This window comes from Camponotus vicinus, unplaced genomic scaffold (assembly GCF_025532165.1).
Source record: "Camponotus vicinus isolate PSW18456_S1 unplaced genomic scaffold, iyCamVici1.0 SCAF_1, whole genome shotgun sequence".
In the NCBI taxonomy this organism is placed as follows: domain Eukaryota; kingdom Metazoa; phylum Arthropoda; class Insecta; order Hymenoptera; family Formicidae; genus Camponotus; species Camponotus vicinus.
The window spans coordinates 38,294,212-38,316,465 of record NW_028141945.1 but is presented as its reverse complement, the minus strand read 5'-3'; the positions used below and the strand labels follow the sequence as shown (position 1 = coordinate 38,316,465).

At 42.3% G+C, this 22,254-nt stretch overlaps 2 protein-coding genes across 5 annotated transcripts in view; one reads left to right on the top strand and one right to left on the bottom strand.

Moving 5' to 3' along the window:
- Tdg (Thymine DNA glycosylase) overlaps window positions 1-22,254 on the top strand; it is a 108,672-nt gene that overhangs the window by 61,138 nt on the left and 25,280 nt on the right. For all 4 annotated transcript variants that reach the window (XM_083089864.1, XM_083089873.1, XM_083089855.1 and 1 more), the window contains 5 exons: window positions 3,885-3,955; window positions 6,858-7,075; window positions 11,387-11,700; window positions 12,937-13,078; window positions 18,603-18,672. In XM_083089864.1, coding sequence (XP_082945990.1) covers window positions 3,885-3,955; window positions 6,858-7,075; window positions 11,387-11,700; window positions 12,937-13,078; window positions 18,603-18,672 — 815 coding nt within the window. The remainder of the gene's footprint in view (window positions 1-3,884; window positions 3,956-6,857; window positions 7,076-11,386; window positions 11,701-12,936; window positions 13,079-18,602; window positions 18,673-22,254) is intronic.
- Dnmt3 (DNA methyltransferase 3) overlaps window positions 1-22,254 on the bottom strand; it is a 118,248-nt gene that overhangs the window by 79,366 nt on the left and 16,628 nt on the right. Inside the window, exon 2 of the mRNA XM_083089833.1 lies at window positions 3,536-3,579. Coding sequence (XP_082945959.1) covers window positions 3,536-3,579 — 44 coding nt within the window. The remainder of the gene's footprint in view (window positions 1-3,535; window positions 3,580-22,254) is intronic.

Below are 22,254 nucleotides of genomic sequence, written 5' to 3'. Positions count from 1 at the left end.
GACCGTTGTCGACGATGGTTCATCGAATGACTTTCCCCAGTGTCGGATGACAGAGCTTTTAGACTCCATCCATGAGTAAACCAATCCGATGACTGCCAACGTATTACTATTATATCCGCATTCCTCCCTCTCTCGCCTGGTCCATCACGCCGCATCACACACCCCCGCCTTCTCGAATCGCACGAGGGTGTAATAGAAATGATTTACCGTTTTGCAGCGATACATATATTGCATATATATGTACGTACGTAAATATACGTCATCGCAAATTTACCGTTACTCGACAATGTATTTATACGGAACATTAAAAGCGGAGATGCACAGTTTTTATGTCATTTCAAATTACATTGCAAAAAATGGATCTTTTTTTCTAATTAAAAAAAAAAAGATTTCACGTCAATCTCGCATTTTTTACGAATTTCTAGCCATAAATAGGCGATAAAAGATTACGAGCTTAAATAGATACGATAAATAGGCGGTGGAAAAGTTGAGTGGAAAAATCTCAAAAAATTGTTCGATTCTTCTTTCAGAAGAAAATGGATCTATTCATGATATTCCTCGAATGAAATTCGCCAAGTGTCGCTCGCAGAGACGGAATCTGATCGTGTCTGATTGTATTCGGAGACGAATTAAGCTGCTAATTGCGACTTCCCATGAGGATAATCTCGCCTCATTAGCTAATCCCGACATTGCTGCACTTCGGTTCTGCGCGCGAGGCTCAATAATGTCAAAGACCGTAATTGGCTGATTCCGCAGATGGTTGGAATGGAGTTTGCATCCGCGCAAGCTCGAATGAGAAACCGCGAGATGTCGAAAATCTTTTCTCCGGCCCGCGTCCGTGAATTGTTCACAATCTTATTATGATTACGCTATTAATTTTTGATAAATGATTGGTACGCGAAAGGTTTTAACGGCAGAAACTCTATAGAATCATCACGTATTATAGATTGTATATCCTCGTGCCACGTTACGTCGAGAATAATTAAAGTTGTAGTGATAGAGAAACTTGTTGGCTTCTCATTTAGGACATCGCGTAGATCCCGACTAGGTACATCCTCTTTTGCAATACGGAAAACAAAGTGATTAGTTACTTTCAAGATGTATAATTATACCTCGCGCGTATGCGCAACGCCTTCTCCGTAATTTTCGCTATTTATAATTTCAATGGCATCCCGTTCTGCCTCATTAGAACGCGTCGCGAGTGATTTTTTGCTACTAGATCTTTTTTCTCGAACAATTGTAATTGTCGTTATTAAACTATTCATAATTTTTTCTCGCCTTCTAATCGTTATATTGTAAAAAAAACCATTCGTTAAACTGTTTGTATCAAGCATAAATAGATAATTTCCATAATTTACGCTCAAACATACATAATGTTTCCTTATTAACTCTCTCGTAAAAATACTCGTACGCGTATTATCCGGAGAGACGATGAATTCTTTAAACTTGGTGTACGTAATAGGGAGAACTTTAAGAAACCATCGATCAAGACAGGGGCAGGCAAAGCCTGCTCTTGAAAAATCAAGCAATTTAAAAATAAATATTCTATTATTTACAATAATACTTTTTCATGAATATCATTATTTTTTTTTTGCTCATCGGGTAGCGAAACTTCTCTATCAGTTTTTTCTTGCCTGCTCTAACATCTCTACCTGGCTACGCTCCTGAATCAAGGCGTCATCGCGTCGCGCTACTTTAATCTACATGAAAATATAATAAATGCGCTATAATCGCGACCTACCTCGCGTATCGGCAACAATCTCAAAAAAAGGGCAGCTCGACGCGCGGAAAAAGTTAATAAAATTCAACCGCGCTGCTCCGTCACATCGTGACGTAGTCAAGTAGTCGTAACGACGATGTTCAACTTTGACCGGGCGCGATAATTAAGTGTCGCTCGGCCTCTAATATCGCCCGTGGCCCCGGTAATATCTGTAATCCGCGCGAAACGATTTCGACGGGTGGCAACAACGCGGTGCGCCGCGCGACGTACCTCATAATTAGTCGGAAGACAGAAGGACGGTGAAATAGAGAGAGGACGCGATCATAATTGCCGCGCGCGCGACCGCGGCCCGGCACAATCAATTAAATGGCATGCGCATTTACCATCGCGAGATGTGGAACGGGACCTCCCTCTCCCTCTCCCTCCGTCTCCCCCCTTTCCCATCCTCCTCTCGCTGTTATAAATCGACGTTTCTTTTTTTCTCCTCGAATAATCCCTAATTGAGTGGTCCGCGTGTATGTACATCGGGAAGATAAATTTCGAAAAATCGACGTTTCACCGTGATAAATGCAAATTGCCCATCTGCACGTTTGCGTTTGTCAACATTAATATTTCTCCTCTCTTTTGTAATTTTTATATACCCTCTTTCTCTTTCCAAAGAATTTTTTTTCCTAATATTTCTATGAATTGCAAATAAATAAAAAGCGATGTATCTCGTGCACCGTTAAATAAAGCGGCACGCGTTATCGTTGCATCGGCATCGTATTCAAATTGTTAATGCATATCTTTATTACCCGTTCGTGACATAATCTAAATCGATACGTCGTATAGTTGGACATAAATTAGACGTTATTACGTTGTACATCTTATCGCGCTTCCTGCGCGGTTTTTTTTTAATATATACAACAATAATTATTCTCCGATAACCGCCGTCTCGTGGCAACGTTTTTTTAACCAACCTTGCGCGACGTTTCTCCCTCTTTCTCTCTCTTTCTCTCCCTCTTTCGGCGCAAAGTTTTAATGAAATGAAAGGAAAAACTCTCCGAGTAAAGTTGGGGCACCATGTTACGTTACATGAACTAAAACTTATAAAACTTGCCGAGTCTCTTCATTCACTTGTCTTGTCTGTGTACTAACTTTAGGAAATATGGCAGCACGACATTTTCGTATAATACGTATAACCGCGAGGAATTAATACATGTATAAGAAATAACGCGCGACGTAATCTCCGAAATCGTTGATAAACGCAAATTGAAGATTAGATGATTTAAAAAAAAAATCTCTCCTTTTGTTTCCACAATATAAACGAAAACACACGCAAAAAACTATCTTGATAAAGGACAACCGCATTATGGAAATTTTAATTAGGGAAAAACCATTTCCGGCTCTGTCTTTTAAATGTGTGACAGGGAAGAGCTAACTAAAAGAACATTACAGGTAATTTGAAAATTAATTAAATTAAGTACCGCTTTCGTAACGGGTTTGTCAAATGTAATATTCGATATTTTCGATATCAAAGGAAAATTCGATAAAATGTTAAATTATGTTGGAAAAACGCTGACAAAAGGGGTATTGAAATAATGCGTAATTAGCTCCTAGATTATTGATTGGTTATTTTAACGAGAAGTTAAATTTACGAAATTATATGCATACACACGCTTTTAAGATTGATTAAATAACTATACGCCGGAATTATGGTAATCTCCCGCCATGTGTGTGCTCCACGTTGGTTTTAACTATGCGGCACGATTTATATTCGATCAAACTGTTAAATCTTAAAAGATGGCTTATTATTAAATAATCGAGCAATATTACCTGTTGCTGCACAACCGCACGCTCAAGTCCCGCAACATCCGCTTCTGAAAATCAGAAATAGTTTGTGATGAGTGCAATGACATTTGATATACTTTTAATAGATAATGTGACGAAAGGACATTAATTATTACAACTGATTCGAAACGTTGACGTCGATTGCGCAAGTAATTCCTTTATTAAAGTAGTTTTTTCGTGGAATCTTTCCAGCATCGATCATAATTTTACATGTGGCTGTAAAATTGGTCGATAATAAACGATGGATCTCGAAAATTATTTAAAAAATAAATAACCTCGTGAAGTGAGAGTTGAAAAAAATTATTAACGAACATTCTGACGTTTCTGTTTTCAGGTCGTATCCGTCACCGGTACAGAATGGAGGACCAAACGGCACGACGACAATGAGTTGCACGACTTCTCAAGGTAAGGACACACTTTGCCGATCGGACGTCGCGTTCGCGTTCGGACAACAGGTTCTGCTCCTCGATGAAAAAAAAAGAAGAGAAAAAAAAGAAAAAGCTCGGAAACAATTCTGCTAATTCAATGCGTCGCGCAACGTTCGCGCGTTGCATTTAATTACTCCGACCCCGCCGCCGCGCTGGAATAAAGCCACCGCGATTCGCAATAAAAGCGGACTCGCGAGAGAACGGCATTCCGGCACGCTCATTAATTAGCGGGGGTCCGAAAAAATTTCCCGGCGAAATTTTCTTCCGATTAAATTAGCGTTGCATTAAATTTATTGGCTGAATTCTCTTTTATAAACTGGCGCGCGCGCGCTAAAAGAGCCGATCGGTGATAGCGAGTCGGTCTCTCGCTCGCAGCTCTCTCCCTCTTTCTCTCTCTCTCTCTCTCTCTCGCGCGCGCACGTATATAATTTGCAAATATCAAACGTCGGCCGATATTTGAAAATATTGACTCTGGTATTTTAGCGGGGCCGCGGCGCGGCCGGCAGTCTCTCTCGGTACGGGAAAAAAATTACCCGCCTCATGACGATTCAATATTGCGCGATTATCGCGGGAAAAAGACCTAGATAGAAAGAGAGGGAAAAAGCTACGAGCGGACCAGATACAATATTAATTTTATATTTTTCGCCATCGTGTGACAAAGCGAGCGCGTGCGACGAACGTGCGGTCGCCGCGAATCATATATATATATATATATATATGTGCGACTCGTACATACGTGCGTGCGTATATACATGCCGTATTGCAAAAAGCTCGTCCTCGCGTTTATTCGCGATTGCGAGCGAGCCATTAAACAGATTCGCATGGAATTTCACGACGAAAAAGGATCGGCGAGCGCGTTCGTTCGCCCGCTCGGAAATTGCGCGGAACGCGCAATCAATGAAAAAGCTTCATTTCAACACGAGCTTATTACGAAATTAATTTTCATTATAACGGGATTCTCGCAAGTATACCACGCGTCTTTCTGTATCGCGATCCATTTATAACGCACGTGCGCTTGCCAATATTACGCTGCATCCCGGGGAAAAAAAATAGTATCGCGGACTGTTTTATGTAATTTGAATTTTCACGGCGATTTTCCATCAATGTCGCGACGATGGACACTCGTAATTCGGACTCGCGAAGGAGGACGCGAATCTAACACGCGAGCGCGAATCGAAAACGCGCGGTCGACGTTTGCGCTACGTCGCGAAACTATACCGGGGGTCGATATCATACATGCGGCAATTGGCGCGAAATTGTAAAAAAATATTTCCCGAGAGCGAGACCGAGCCCGAGTCGGCATCGGCGATGCGTATAGCGGGCGCGCGACAATCGCGTCGAAATATACGCCCACGCACGGGGCGAAATCCGAGGTCAATTACAAACACACGTCGTCTCACCGAGCTGTCAGTCATCAATCCGCGGAATATTTTTCTCTGGGTCAATTGAACAATTCTACGCGTTGTCGGACATGGAGTGAATCGCGCGCGGGTGGACTGGGTATTTGCTGTTACCGGGGCTTTCAACGGCTAACCGGTAAATCTTCTGACGAGCGATTAACTCGTTTCTCTCGGTACTCCTCAGCTATTAAATTACCATCGACGATACCGCCGGCAATAAAACTTGTTCGGGGTGATACTAAACCGAGCGAAAGGTTGCGGCAAGGCCCGTGGATTATACAATAATCTCTTAAATCACTTAAATGCCTCGTTTATTTATTCCTCATCATTTATCGGCACTACTTTGAGCTTTATGATCGCGGCATATTGAATTGATTGACAATTTAATTAAAGTACGTTTCATTCTTTGGTACGCCAACTGCTGCTTTATATTCGATAATAAAGGAAACGAAAGATTTGTGCTTTACATTTAATAATTATATATATATATCTTGTAACGTACAATTACATGTGAAATTAAATTAAATGTAGGAACAAAACTTTCGACCGTATCCATAAAATTGTTTAAAATGCTTTGAAAAGTTTATCGAGAATGTGAAAAATTATTTCGCACAATTTTTTCCAGAATTATTTTTAACCGCAATGATATGTAACGGTAAATTTTGATGGGAAAACTATGAGAGAGAAAGTTCCAAGTTATCGAGTTTTCCTTGATTTAAAAAAGCTGTGGAAAAGATCAATTCGATCGCTCCTGAAAAAGTTTGCGAGCAAATATCGAAAGTTCGAAGCGCACTTTGATTCCGGGCAAATCGCCCGGCAACTATGTTTAAACTGGGCTGAAAATTCAACTGGTGCCGGTTTACCTGTAGCTGTCTGGGATTAAGAGTTAGACGGCACACTCGATGAGTCACTCGACTCGCTCTCTCAGTTTCGCGACGGAAGTATTTCACAATACGAGTCGAGATGAGTGACAGGAGTTCCCGTGCGAATTAATAGCGCGATAATTTCAGCTAGTTAGCTCGTGTACATACAGAGAGGAGGAAAATAGAAGAAACTTGGGAAATGATTAACGAGCCACCACGAGAGTCTGACGTCTCCGTGCGACGTCGGGAAACTAAAATTGGACGAAAGAAACGTTACGTTCTTCGCGTTTATAAACGTAAACATGATGATGTAAACACAATGATTAGACGCGAAATTCTATACGTCGAATCGCTTTCAAGGTCCGACTTATTTGGCGTTTTTTTTCCCGTGACCTTCCACACGATCAAGAGGAGAGCGGGGACGTTTATTATCGCGCACAGGTGTCGCGGAGAGAATTCATTCCCGCGAATAATGTCGGGCGCCTCGCATCGTCGAGCGAGCATTTGTTCGCTTACGTATATCGATGAGAACGCGAATGCGAACGCGAACGCGCGACGAGAGATAAGCGAGCCGAAAATCTAAAGGGCGTCGCCCCGTCCTTGTCTCTGCGAACAGGGGTGATGGTGAAGCAGGAGGCGAGGGACGACGGTTACGAGACGAGTCCGGACCTCGAGATGAGGAGCACCGGCGGTGACAGCAGTCAGCAGTATCACACGCCGCTGACACCACACACGCCGCACACACCGCACACGCCGCACACGCCCCTCACGCCGATATCGGCGACAGCGCATCAACCCCAGCAGCCGGGCTCGACCGCCTCCGCCCTCGGACAGGTGAGTTTTTCATATTCGCCCTACCCTCCCCTCAGCCTTTTCCCCGCATCCTTCTCCCCGTCCCTCGAGTTATTTACGTATCTGCAACGACCGAATGCGATTTTACACATTACCTTGTTTCTTAAAAATAGATTAAGATTATTATCGAACAAAAATGTACCTTGCTTTTACCGAGTCGTAATATTCGGGAAAGGGTATAATTGAGATATTTTAGCTTGGTTTATATATATGTACGATGTTTAAACGTCGGGAATAATGCTCCGTTTGCGGAATTGTCGGTGATATATGCGCGTGATTGCTGTAATAATGCCGGAAGGTAACGGTTGTACGTGTATTCTCGATCGATCTTATGTCAGAATTTTGGACTAAACGAATTTGCGCTATCTAATATGACAATCTGAAATTAATATACATTCGTATATATTCCTATTCTCTCTCTCTGTTTTATAAACACGCGTAGAAAGATCACCGCAATCTTATTTATAAAATGTACAAACACTTTAATTAGTAATAACATTAATTTTATTATCCGCGCGGTATGATTATTATCTCGAAATCTCGCAGAGTGCAATTTTAAAGCGCGATTTTAAATCCGCGGATCAGAGTGGATCATGTTTCAACAAAGAAATGCACGATAGGTGTCAATCAAATTGCAAAACACGCGTCGATATCAAGTGCCACGGGACTTTGCGATCGAGTATCGCCGCGTAATCGGCGGAGAAAAAATATGCGGTTATTATATACGAAGAGAGAGAGAGAAGGAGTGAGAAAAAAAAGAAGGCGCGCATAAAACGCCAAAATTATTGCACGATAAAAAGCGCAGACGGTTCTCATTAGGATCCGCCGTATCGGCCATATCTGGCACCTCGCAATCAAAGTTACGGGCAATAAATTGCAATAAAGACGCGCGCAATCGCCACTCTGGGTTTTTCGCAATCCCGCGCTCGGCGATTTGCATTTTCATGTTAGCTTTACGATCTACTTACGCAACGTTACTTCTGTCGTCGTACAATGAAAGCCGTGGATGGACCGCCACGCGGTGTTACTTATTTTTCGCTTTACGCGAGAATCTTTCTAACCGTGCTATTCTACGATCATTTACGTCTTGCGTAATCCCTACGATTGATCGATCGAGCGCGAAATGCGTGATAAAATTATATTAATATACAGATAAAGCAATAATTTTACAGCAAGCATTTTAGAATGTTTGTCTTTTTCAAATGGCTACATCGATAATCATATTTATCAATAGTGAAAGGAAAATATAAATAAATTTGTTAGTACGGTAATTTGCCCACATTCGCAATATCGAGAAGAACAGCAGCGGACGAATATCTCGAAATAAATGGAAAAAAATCTTCCCTTTGTGTTTTTTAGGAAGCTATTGCATCTTTCAAACGGAATTTGACGTTTTCATTTTACAAACCGGAGTAATAAAAGCTTTTTGCGAGAACGATTCGGATGAATATTTTGACGATAGTAATTTTCAGCGACTTCAATCAGAACGCGCATTTTCCGCTCATGAATTAATTGCAGGTTGCGCAGCTCCCCAATTTGGCTATCGGCGCTATCGCGCGCGAATTACAGAAATTTCATCCGATATTAAATTGCCATTATCCGCAAAATTGTTATCCGCTGTCAGGATCAATAATCTTTTTCTCGAAAATTATTGCGTGACGTGACGAATCGATCTCGATTTTGCTAGCTTCTCGTTTTAACGAACGAATGGTCGACGAACGAGTGGAGCAAATTTCCGTTGATCGAATTTTGTTAACCGTGAACAAACGTTCCAGATTTATCGAGTTCATACCTTCCCCCTCTCCTCGGTTGCACATTATCGCGTTCTCTTTTTCTAAATCTCGATTTACATTATTTCGCTCAACTCTTATTCCGATACCTCATCGTTTCTCCGTAAATGAATCAACAGATTTTAAATTACAAATTTCTTATACGATTTTTTCGAAATACTTGAAGGCCGAAAGATGGAAAACGTCATTATCCCTAAAAATAGCGTTAATTTTCTAGATAAATTGTGTCGCATTCCGTAGAGAGGAATCAATAGTTAAGATTTCCGATCAATTCGGAAATTTTGTTTCTCTCTTTTTTTTCAGAATATGATTTATAATAACTCGACGTTTCGTACACATATAAAAGCAGAATCGTAATAAACGAAGGTTTAATATACCAACAATGAGCTTTACTATCGCAATATTTTCCCCCCAAATATATAGATTAATAGTTGTACAAATCGATAAACGAGCGTTTTTTACACGACCAACGGCTCCCAATAAAGATTTTCCTCTATTTACCCGTTTATAACGCAAATATTATACTCTAATATTGTCGGATAAAATAAATCGTTCCGCTGCTAGTACGACGCTACACGCTCGCTACGGTCTTTTTGCAAGTAAATAATAACAGTACGGTGCACGCGATATGAATACGTTCTTATCGCGCGTAATATTGTCGGCGACCTTCGGGCGAAGCTCGGAAAAAGGACGAATAGCGGGGATAACGCATCAGCGGTAACTACCAGTCAGTACGGTCCTTATCTTCGTGGGATTTCGACCTCGATTTCACAGGGTTATCACGGGGTCAAGAGCGTGGCTATGTCGGCTGGAAAGGCCATAGCCGGGACGGGGATGAGACCAGGTCGAAAATTGCAAGCGAGGGAATGTTTACGTGTCGCGATAAAAAAATCCTCGGTAATCCCCGAAGCCTCGCCAGATTCGCGTTATCTCTTACTCTACCATTTTCGCGAGCGCCGAAAAAGCGACGCGACTTTCCATGTTATGTATTAATAAACGCAATTGGTTAAAAAAAATGTTATTTTTTTACACAAATTTTAGGCCGAGAATAAATACGGAAAGTAAAAATCGCTCGAAATATTCTGTCCGTGTCACTCAAATAAACAAACGATAGTGAGATCGTTTAAGATTAAGAGCGTGGGATATGGGAATATCGATAAATTATCACGATTATTGACAGACTTCAGAATACAATAACGGCCTGTTGAATAATTTCTGATTTTATTGGATAGGATAGCGCTTGAAGCATTTATTTTAGTTGGCGATATCGGATTTTTGCGCGGTCGTCGAGAAGAGTCGGGCAGCGAAACGTCATTCGGATACCTGTCGCATTAATCGTCTAATACCATCTCGTTAATATCGTCAAGACAAAACTCGATCGAGAAACTTGCCAGATAATTTGATGCTTGCCTCTCTTCATATTTTACGTTAAAACCGATAATGTATTCTGTGTATCGTCATTCAATTCTTTCGAGTTTGTCGCTCAACTTGAAAAGCAATCAATTTTCAGAGATTGTAAAAATTCACGTTATTATCCTCTATATATTATCCTTTGTCTCTTATTCAAAGGCAAATGGTTCGAATTTTAGTTGATTCGAGTGATTAATGCAAAAAGCAGACGATATGAAAAGCGCAACAGGAGACGAACGATAGTCGTCTGTGCGCAACGCGCAATTTACAAAAAAAAAGAAAAGGGAGAGACACAGCTGCACGTTTTACAACCGCGAACGGTCGATACGTTGTACGTGGCTGTATATTTTTGGTCCACGGGCGGCAATTGCGCTATTACTATTTCCCCCCAAGGCATTGGGAGGGTACATACATACAGTGTCGGTTACATACGTTTTATGATCGTCCCTATACGTGTCTACGATCGTCGCTACATGTTTTACGTTTCCAGATTGTACGTGCTCGGGAGAAATTTCATTTTTCCGCAACCGGCCGTCGCACCGAAACTTGCGGACGCGACGAAAAATTTCGCGGTACAATTTCGCGACGGAATTAAATTAGTCGGGATACATCAGCCGCCATCGAGAGATATCACGAGGATAATTCGCCGTGACTGGTTTGCGCCAACATTTCACATCCCTTCGCCGGCGTTATGTATTATTCAAAGAAACACGAGAAATTCGGTCATTAAATAAACGAAAATATGTCGGTCCTTAATATTGTAATGTAGAAAAACGACGCGAAATTTCGCGAAACGTTCACGAACTCGCATCTCCATGACGTGTAATCTTTCATATCATGGCTTACGTTTCACGAATTTTCAATTTGAGGTGTTCTCTTGGCGAAATTTATCTCATTTCAAACGAGAAAATGAAGACTCGCGGAGATTAAATAAAAATAGCTCTACAACAGTTTTCCCATATCCTAAAACGTGCACATCTCGCGCGAAGCCATTTCGATGCAAAAGAATTCCGAATTGCCTCGTTATTTCGGCGCTGAAAATGACAGCGCGCGTGATCGCCCAACGTCCGCTGATCCAAACGCTCTTTTCCAGGTCGCGATAAAATGCGAGACGCCGGTGGACCCGTACTCGTTCGTGGACGAGGAGATGTCGATGGGTGGCATGAGGACGGCGAGCAGTCCAGGCGGCGGCGGAGGCGGTAATCCCGAGAACATGACGTGTCCGGGCGGTGCCCAACCTGGACTGGGTACACCCACGTCGACGCCGCCCGGGGCGCTGCCCGGGCCACAACATCATCAGATGAATCTCGTGATGAACGGCGCCGCCGGCGTCAATCCCCAGCTGGCGCATCAGCCGAAGAAGCGAGGCCGCAAAAAAAAGTCGGAGATGATACTCACCCCCGAGGAGTAAGAGTCGCATATATACGCGATCAATTACGTCTAAGGCTTATCGATTTTACGAGTTTGTCCAAAGTCAATTTTATAGAAATTTAATTTTAGAAAAGCAACGAGTCTTTCCTTCTTTCTCTTCTTCTCTCTTTCTTTTCTAATAAAACTGTCGAAAATGTTGGAGCAAGGTAAAGGTCAATGTTGTTATTAATAAATGCGTTTAATGAGAGAAACGAAGAGAAACGAAGCTGAAAAAGGATCATGGACCGGCCACGAAGCCGCGACTCGATGTACAACCGGAGTTAGTTATATATTTGTATGCACACACAGCTATGGTTAAAAATATCCGCTCTGCTAACAATGTCCGTCTGACTGGGCACCATGTTGCCGATCCGATAGGATCTTCAGTTACGCTTATTTTTATGTGTGAAGCCGGCCAAAAACTTAAAAATAGTTTCGCATATTAGGAACGTAACGCGATCAGATTCGCGCTATTATTATAGAGATATACGCTACGCGATAAGACGTTCGTTAAGAAGATAATTGAAGGCCTTAAAAGGAAATTTTACCCGTGCTTTCTTGACACGTTGTACATCAGCACGTCAATTTAATTAAGTATATCGTAGTGATTAAACAAAGGCCACATTATACACCGATGTAAATATTCTGCTTCGTCACTATTTCTTTTTTTTCGAGTCTGCTCGCTATTGCGTAACGTTAAAAAAATAACGCGCGCAAATACGTTAATTAACGTAATCTACGTTCCGCTGCAGAAAGAGAGAATTATGTTAATTTACACGTTTCGTCCATAATATCTTAATTCGCATTAAAATACGCATTCATTCATATTCAGCGTATTGAAAAAAATCGGTTCGATGTATTATTTTATTACGGGGAAATTACTATTTCATTTGCGAAGACGCAACAATCATAAATTGCATCTACGATCGTTTTATATCTCACGTGACACGAGCTTATTCATCCGTGTATTATTCGCGCGTATTCACAATACGAATTCCCGGCCAATACAAAACGTAACATTGCGTTACGATGTCACGAATCGAAACATTGTAGCGAGTCCAAGAAGCGAGGCGAGGTCGCCGACTCGACAAAAAGCAGACGCGAAAAAAGTCCACCGTGTCCCCTGCCGATCGAGAGAAATAGTTGCATGCCTTTCGCGCTGAATCGTATGACGCAGCATAAAGGAATCCGGCTGTATTATTAAGGCCCTCTGTGTTTGTTCCTTTTTTTCAGAGCGGAGCTTGCGGAGGCCAAGAAACGCGCAAAGACGTACAAAGAGAGGAAGAAGCACGACAGGTTCGACGGCATGCCGGAAGAGGAAGTGAGCAAGCGTGTTTTGCCGGATCATCTCACCAACAACCTTGACATTATTATAGTAAGTCTCCGTAATTATTCCGTCCACGTCAATCTCCGAATTTTATACTCTCGTTTTTATTTATCATACTTTAATATTACGTCACGTGTAAATTTCCTAGAGAACATTTTATAAATCGTGTATGAGCGCGATTATACGGCTTGATGTTAGTTAAACGCGCTTTGGGAAGAGAGAGAGAGAGAGAAGGAGAGAACAATAATCGCATGCGGAGAAATATGACAAGTGTGTGCGCTTATCGTGAGATAAATAGGTCATCTAATGTCGATAAATTAAAATATCCGTAGTGTCGTCACGGAAAGTGTTTCGCGTCGTAAATAAGGGAGAATTTACTCGCTCGATAATCGACTCGCGAATAGGCGACATTTCAATTCCGCGACTCGTCGCCGCACGATAATTCATTAATCGCGCCCGTATATAACACTAGCGACAATAAAAACATCAATTTCGCCGGGCGCATACGCATTTCTGTCGCGGTGCACGCGCGACGCGTAATTTATAGCCCCCGCGTATATATCGCGGCCGTGCGTGTCATTTGTAATGTCGCATTACCAATGCGCCGCGACGTCGTTCTTGATCGAATGACGGCAATTAATCAGACACGCGCGTGCGGCCCGATTCGGCCCGACCCGGGCGCGCGAATCCATCTTGGAGCCGAAAATGCGAGGATTCTCTGCACGCGGCAACGACAAATGGCAATCGCCGCCTCCGCAACAGCCGGCCTAATCGCTTTAATGATCCGTGCGATTCGGTTATCGCGCGAAACGCCATTGCCGGTCATTGCGTTCCGTCAGTCGAGAGAGAGAGAGAGAGGGAGAAACCAGTGTACGCGATGTCGGTTTACTCGAGTCTTTTGTACGAGTGAAACTAAAAGGAGGAATACAAAGAGAACTTGGGGTTTTAAACTTTTAATTGACGTTGTGGTGAAACCAATAATGAGTTTAACTGTTAATGATTCAACGATATAATTTCGAGAGAGAGATATTTTCTTCCCTTTCGGGAAGAAAATTAAAGTTTGCTTCTCAAGTGAAAAATATCGTCGCGATTAACAATCGCGTCAAGTTGGAGCTTTACGATCGGCTTTAGATCTATCGGCGAAGAGTCGATATTGAAAGCGAAATCCGAAAACAATTTCGAATAATTCTATGCTACGTATATGTCATTTTCGTCATTGCGCGTTAGCATGATCTTTATTGAATGCAAACGAGAGAATGGGAATTACGTTCTCGTTACAAACGCGACGACCCGCCGCGCGGGTTTGATCGATCACCCGATATCGGTGTAAACGGGTATAAACAGTTTAACGGGTGAGCATCACAGTCATTACGAGTGATTGTTATAATTCGATATACGGTCGTCGTTATCAAAATTGGGGTGACTTAAATGACGAAACCGAAAGGCTCGCGACGATTTCGGTATTTTAATCGCGCGCGGAAACGTCCGGCCCCAACTTGATTTATATTCCCCCTCGGTCCTTTTCAAGATAATGGAATTATCTTATTTTTGGCAACACGTGCACCATTATATACCTAATATTAACTAAAAGCACCATTAAAGTAATTTATCAATTAATTTAGAACAAACGCGCCGTCAAATATTAAATTTTTACAATGGAAATATTTTATATATCTATACAACATAGCAAAATGAAGGAAATTTTAAAGCTTGCGCTAAATTCTCACACTACGAGTTTCTCAAAGTAATTCGATTTCATTACGAGCGTAGAACGCATTATCCTCGAGATTTCAATCATTTTGCGAAATTTTGTCAAAGATCGGAAAAAACAATCTGGCGCAGAAAAAATCACTTTCGCGCTCTCTTTCCGCGCGAAGAAAGTCTCGACCACGCGCGCGCATTATTTATCGCAAAATAAGGTACGAGCGCCGTCGGCCATTTTCATCGGGGGAGTCTGTTAACGCTCTCCACGGTCCATATTCATATATTACCCGAAACGAGTTGTCACCGTGGTCGATCATCCGTCAAGCGGTGTAAACGCTTTAACGGGCCGTGGGCAATTCGGTTATTACGCCCGATGTTGTAATCGAACGCAGCGGGACACTGTTCGCTGCTCCCCATAGAATGCACCCCCTGGTGCACCCCCAGCGCGATCACTCCCCCCTGCTTGCCCGTCTCCTCGATTCTCTGCGTCCCGCTGCCGCTCTCCCTTCCCCCTTCCCACCCCCCGTTCCCCTCTCCGCATTTCCCCGGTACCGTTCCTACGTGAGCGACGCGCGTTGTTTTCAATCGGTGACAATTCCACACCCTTCCTCACGTCCAACCACCACCTCGTGGCCACCCCCGCCCGTCATTTTATCCTCGTTTATCCCGGCCGCCATTCGGCGCCGGCCGAGCGGCTAACGCATTGGCGTTAACGCGCTAATGCGATACGTACTTTATGTCGACGGCGGGCTACGAGAGATGGGGATGGGGACACGTACACATACGCGGCGGTAGCAGGAAGAGAAGGAGGAGGATTCACTCGTATGCGATTAACAATATAACGCGATTTTGACGGCGCGATATACGTCGTTGTGTGTCGTTGCTTTCTCTCAATCTATCTATCTATCTATCTATATATCTCTCTCTCCCTCTCTCTCTCTTGCTTATTTGAAATCGAAGGTGCGATCGAGAAATGCATTATCCGAATCGCAGAGATACGCGGAGATTCCTCAATAAGCGCGTGAAGCATTCACGCCTCGTGCTTCAGAGAGAGGAGAGGGAGAGAGAGAGAGAGAGAGAGATCTCTACAGCTGAAAAAACAAGTCATTCATATCTCGAATTGCGTTCACGAGAGAAAAGATAAGATTTAAATTTATAAAGATTTTGGCCATCTCTTTTCCTTGTCTTTCGCCGCATTATTATAACGCTATCTGATTATCTTAATTAATTAACAATTTTTCCAGACCGCGAGATAAGAGGTAAAAAAAAATAAAGATTTCTCAAAATTGCGACATGTTACGAATTTAGAGTTGAGATATTCTCACGTCCATCTCGATCTTCATTTAACTATCCTAACAAGCGACAAACGCTGTTTCACAAGATGCAATAATCATAACGACGTCCCCCGGGGGCCGTGCATTTTAATGCAACGCTAAACAGAGAATCGACCGAAGAATTCAAACTAATCAGGCACCGATCCTTTCTCGTTCACCTCGCGGACGCGCCGCGGTTTTTAATGGAATGCGCACAAACGTGCACGCATCGTCCTACGGACGTGCACTTTGTCATGCAATTATCTCACCGAGTATACGGCCGTTTCGTTGCACGGTGAATGTTAATCTCTATTTACCGGCGACAAGACGCGGACGTCGCTAGGACGTGGCTAGGCGCGAGATAAACGTCGATAGTTACGACACGAGATTCCTCGTCGCCCCGCGCGCACCTTGCACTTGCGAAAAGGTCAGTTGCGAGTCGAGAGAGCGCAGGAGTGCATCGGCTAGCGAGAGAAAGACGAAGAGGACAAGGAGGAGGAGGAGGAGGAGCGGGAGATGGCTTTAATAGCGCGCGAGATGCGCGTCTAATGGTGCTTGCGCGACCGCGCGCATAACGTATCCTTGGACTTTGTCGTTATTAATTACCTAACCGGCGGAGCGAGGAGCGAAGATAATGCGGTTGTGCAACAGGTACCAACGCCGCACCTGCGCCTCCTCCTCCATCTCTTTCTCCCCTTCCCTCCCGTCGCGCCGTTGCATAATCGTGAGTAAGAAGCGCGCACGTGAAGTCGCGAAACGGGGAAAGAAATCGATCCCTTCTCTCTTTCTTTCTCACTCTCTCTATCTCTCTCTCTCTCTGGATTTAACAATATCGCGCGGAAGTGCAACGTGTCGTCGTGCGCGTGATTAGGTTTAATTAATGGATTTTGGGAAAAATGTGAGAAACGATACTCATTTACTGGAAATATATAAATAGCTAATTAGCTAAGCGTAAACGATGAGAAAAGGATAAATAACAAAGCGATTATTAATATTGTTTAACAATATCACAAGTGGAATATAATCAAAACAAAAATGCAATATAATTTTTCAGTTGTGTTATTGCAGTTATTATAAAATCATACATTAAAAAGAGATGAAATATTCATTGTGCATTCGGGGAATCGTTGAAAAATAAAAATTGTTAATTTCAACATCAAAAAATCATCGCGCTGTTCCATTTTTACCCAAGGGTTTCAATTACCACATTTTCGATTTTGAAAAAGCATTCATTGTTCCAATGCAATCTGCTGATGCGGCTACATTCGCAGGAAATCGAGTAAAAATTGGAAAAAAAAATATTGAAAGTGCAGCGACGTTAGAGCTCTCTCTTAAAGCAGAATTAAATTTGCGGGAGGCAAAAATATTTGTTTGAGTCTACCATTATTATTCATCGATGAACGAGGAGCGCGTATTAGGAATGTGTTAGTTTAATTACGTTAAATATTTTTGCATACTTCAATGAGAGATGTCAAAGCATCCGACAGCGGCTCGAAGCTTTCACGAAACAGGACTTGTTTCGACAATTTCGCATTTTGCAGATTAAAAACGTTGCATTGAAGTACTCTCATAATAACGGAATTAATTTCGTCATATATAATATGGATACATACAATTTTTCGTTGAGCGTATCTTTTTGGGAAGCTTTTGGAGTGAAATTAAATATTATGTATGTAGCGAACGTCCATATGTATTTCGTAATATATGTCTTCTATGCTTCATTTAATTATTACACATTGTTTTTATATTTATCATTACGAGCGAAGGCTTCGCCAAGTTAAAAATATTCTCTATTCGCGAGGAGAAATGTATCTGAACTTGATAAACCTTTGTTCATCAAAATTCCTTCAATTTCAAGCCATCCGTGGGTAATTTTCATGTTATGTTTACACATGGTTAGTCGTGTTTCTATTTAGTTAATTATGGTACGGTCTACCTTAATTAACAGCATACGATCCGGTTTACAATCGATTCCGATTCTCCTGTTTACGCGTACCTTTTATATCGCGTGCTAGACGAGAAAAACGTCGATAAAGCCAACTCTTTTCTCTCCAAGTCTCGACTTAGCTTTGACAATAGGTAGAAAGCGAAATTAATTACGTCGACAGCGACGCGTGACGCGAACGGTTCCCGGATGAGTTTTTTCTCGAGTCTAGAAAAACTCGGTGAAAACTCGAGGATGCGGAGACAATAATTTCACCGTTTCAAAGTACGGAAATAAGCTTGGAAATAAGAGCGATAATTTCTAGGAGATCGATGTACGGCAAGAGTTCGAAGAATTTTTAGAGAGAGAGAGAGGAGAACAAGTACAGCGATGTGAAGGAAAATGCGACTTAAGAATACCTTCCTTCGTTTCATGATTCATTCATGATTATGGCTAATTAAAATAACGATGAATTAATCGTGCCTGTGCTAATGCAAACCTATTCGCGATTTGATCAGATAATATTTCAATCGTGAATATTGTATAAGATAAAATCTAGAACACAAATAAAGATGATAATTAACAAAGATGCTAATTAAAAGTCAATTTCACGTTTTATTTTATTTTACAGATTGGTATCAATCCCGGATTATTTGCGGCATACAAGGGACATCACTATGCTGGGCCTGGAAATCACTTCTGTGAGTTATATCTACATATTAGTTTTTTTTTTACATTTATATATGCCCTTTTTGTCAAGAATTACGTTAAATAATATTACAAATAATAATAATCATTTTCAGCTTTCATCGTGACATTTTCTTTCTTTAGTTTTCTCTGTTTATTGCCGTCATTTTGCTACTTATACAAAATACTATTATAAAAGTCACGTAGTAATAATAATATTAATTAGCAAAATCGTTAAAAGTATTATATTAATCGTTAAAAGTAATTTATTATTATGATTAATTTATATAATTTAAATTCGTATTTTGTACAAGTAGCAAAAAACGGCAATAAACAAAGAAAACTAAAGAAAGAAAGTGTTTCGCGATGAAAGCGATGAGCTGTAATCATAATAATAAGTGAGAGACGAGCATGGAAGAAAAAGAGTCTCGTAGCCACTGACAGTACCACCACTTGGGCATAAATTCGCAATTCGAATTCCGAACATCTGTATAAACGAGCGACCAATGTGTCCGACAATCGTGGCGCTAACGAACCCACACCATTACCATAGCCTTGCAAGCGAGCCTCGCCTTTGCGTCTCAAAGTTTCCGCATAAAATTGCATAATGTTATACTCGCTCGGGGAAAATCAAGTGCACTTTGCGCGCGCGCCTCGTCTTGGAGGCGCTTCGAGGAGAGTAATTATCAAGTCAACGAGAAAATCAGAATCAGTGAGAGAAAAAGGGGTGACAAGAAAAGAGAAGACTAGGAACGATTACCGTTTACGAATCTGAAAGAGCCTCGAAAAATCAAATAAATTTATTGATTATTTTCTATAAGAAAAAAAAAGAAATCAAATGCGAAACATTGATGCATCTTGGAATAGTTGACTTTCATTTTTTTTTATTAATGCACAATCAGGATTTCGATAAATGCCTAGGTTAACTAGGCTCTGTAGTTAAACTAAAACGCGTCTCTGGCGAGCACGGTGAAAATTTCGGGAAAAACCCTCCCGTTGAGAATCTCTCGCGACCCCTATGATCCGATTCAGCCCTCATCTCGCGCTTTTTTTTCTGCACCGGGAAACACCCGGGATCTGAAATCGCGAAGCCTGCATCGATGAACACGCAACGAGAGCCGCTGCAACGCGCATAAATCACTCACGGTATGGGCTGTAAAATCTACACAACGCATACTTTTGCGTGCATATACCGTGCATTTATTTTTCGCGTTGCTTGTGTTACATCGATTAATACATTTTAATCTGATTTATATGCGGCGCATAATGGACATTATAAAAATCTTCATCAATTTCAGATAAAAACTCGCCCCCGGGAGAAATATGTCGAAATAATTGCATCCTTTGTGTTGCGGCTCGCCGCATGGCTTAACAATTTTTCTATCAAAAGTAGGGGAGAGTGCTAATTCGATTTATATATATAAAAGAAAAATTTACACAATATTTAAAAAATTTAGAAAATGAATCTTGATAAAAATTCTGCATCGATAGAGAGCCGCTTAACACACGCCGATAAAATAGAATAGAAAGATGATAATTTACTCGTTAATGAAAGGAATAATTATCTCGCCAAAAGTATCGCGCTTTGATAAAGTGCACCTCCTCCGCGTTTCTTGGATTCGTGCGCAGGTCGCCGATGAAATCGGACGACGGGATAACGATTTTACAGCGGTTATCTTGGATGCAACTGCCGAAGCGCACGCACGGCAAGCACGTGCGTATTAATGCGCCCCCATGCATCGCGACGTATCGCTGCCGGTAGCCCTCCCTCACCCGTCCCCCCCCGATTTACGTGTATCAGCACGAGTCCGCGCGCTTATCAGCGGTGAGTGCGCTGTACGCATACAACATGCTTAATGTAATGTAGCGTAATATATAATACAAACTCGCGGCTACCTGCAGGTTTACGCGCCCGATTATTGCACTGCCGTAATAGCTGTAAGCGTTTACTTTCGTCCGTGAGTGTATCGCGATCAAATATTTGCGTCCGTACCGACGTAACGACAATATAAGATATCGGGGAACGCGCAAAGCGAACGTATGTAAGGCACGGTTTAACTATTAACGCGCTATTAATCGGAAGCGTAATAACTGTAACAGTCGCTGTATTATTTATAGTGGCAAACCGGAAGAACACGGATAGAGATGGTCCTACATTATGTATGTCGCAACGCTGCTACACAATCTCTGGCTCTAATCCGAATGTTCACGAAACCATATATCATGTGATTCGAGTGCCATACGTTAATTTTATTATTCTTTTTTACTTAAACACACTAATAATATCGAGGTATTTTTTTAAATCCCATCTTTCGTCAAAGCGGCATAAAATTGTCCAGATTTTTCCAAATAGATTTCCCAAAATTGCTTGGATTTCTCTGACGTTTCACGATTTTACTACATTTTCCTCGGACTTTCTTTACAATGCCCAAGACGATCATAAATCCACACGCGATTGCTTCGATTCTCGCGGCATACACACGCCGCGTTTACGTCCGCCATCCTTATGCACGCAATTTCCGATGCGTGCACCGACGCGGCGCACGCGCGACCAACCCCGTATGGGCTTTAAATAAACAATTTTCGCGCTAACGTCCTAGCCGATGCCTATTACTTACGCATGCCTCCCGCAGCGGCTGTACACGTACGCAACATTGCATATAGGATGTTCGAAAACTAACGCTGTTCTTCCCATCCAAAGAGTTCCCGAAGCTAAAGGCAGAATTTTTCTTCAAAATTTTGCGTAGACTCTTTATTTTTTCATAATTTTATATTAAAGCTGCATTAAAATCATTTCTATATAAAATTAACTAAATAATGTATATTTTAATTCGTGAATGATTGAAAAATTACGCATTTATATATTTGATGGGAAAACGTTTCCTTTACACCGCGGGTTGATCATAGACCTCTTCGATGAAGAAAGCGGTTCCGGGACACCCGGTAGATACACAGAACCTCCGCTTGCTTGTGTCATGGATACACGCGCGGGTGACATATATATATGCATACATATATATATATACGTACATACACATATACATATATACACATACGCCACGGTGAAGTTAGGTGCACGCCGCTGGATTTTCCAGGGTTTTCCCAGGGTTGCGGTAGAGCGTTGAACCGGGTGGAGGGTCGGACGTGTAAGGGTGGAAGGGAGAACAGCAGCGAGTGAGCGGATGGTGATGGGCGAGGAAGAGGAGGAGGAAGGGGACGAAGAGATGGAGGCGGTATGGGAAGGGGAGATGGAGAGAGACAGATGCGGAAGGAGAAAGAGAGAGAGGGAGGGAGGGAGGGAGTGCGCGGTGAGGGAGGGAGAAACTATAATGAGTGGTGCGCGTGAGGGAGAACGGAATAAAAAGAGGGGTAGGAGGTGGTAGGGTTGGCGGGAGGGCGGCTGGGCGGAACGGGGGAAAAAGCAGGGTTGGTACAGGGGTAAAAAGGTTGGAAGCTGTGGCAACTGCCGCGCGGCAGCGGCAGGAGGGAAGGAGGAAGGGAACTCTGCTCGCTGCGAGCGGCGGTGGAGGGGAAGGCGGGGGTGGATCGAGCACGACGGGTCAATTTGAGTATTCGGGGGAGCATGGGGATGAGAG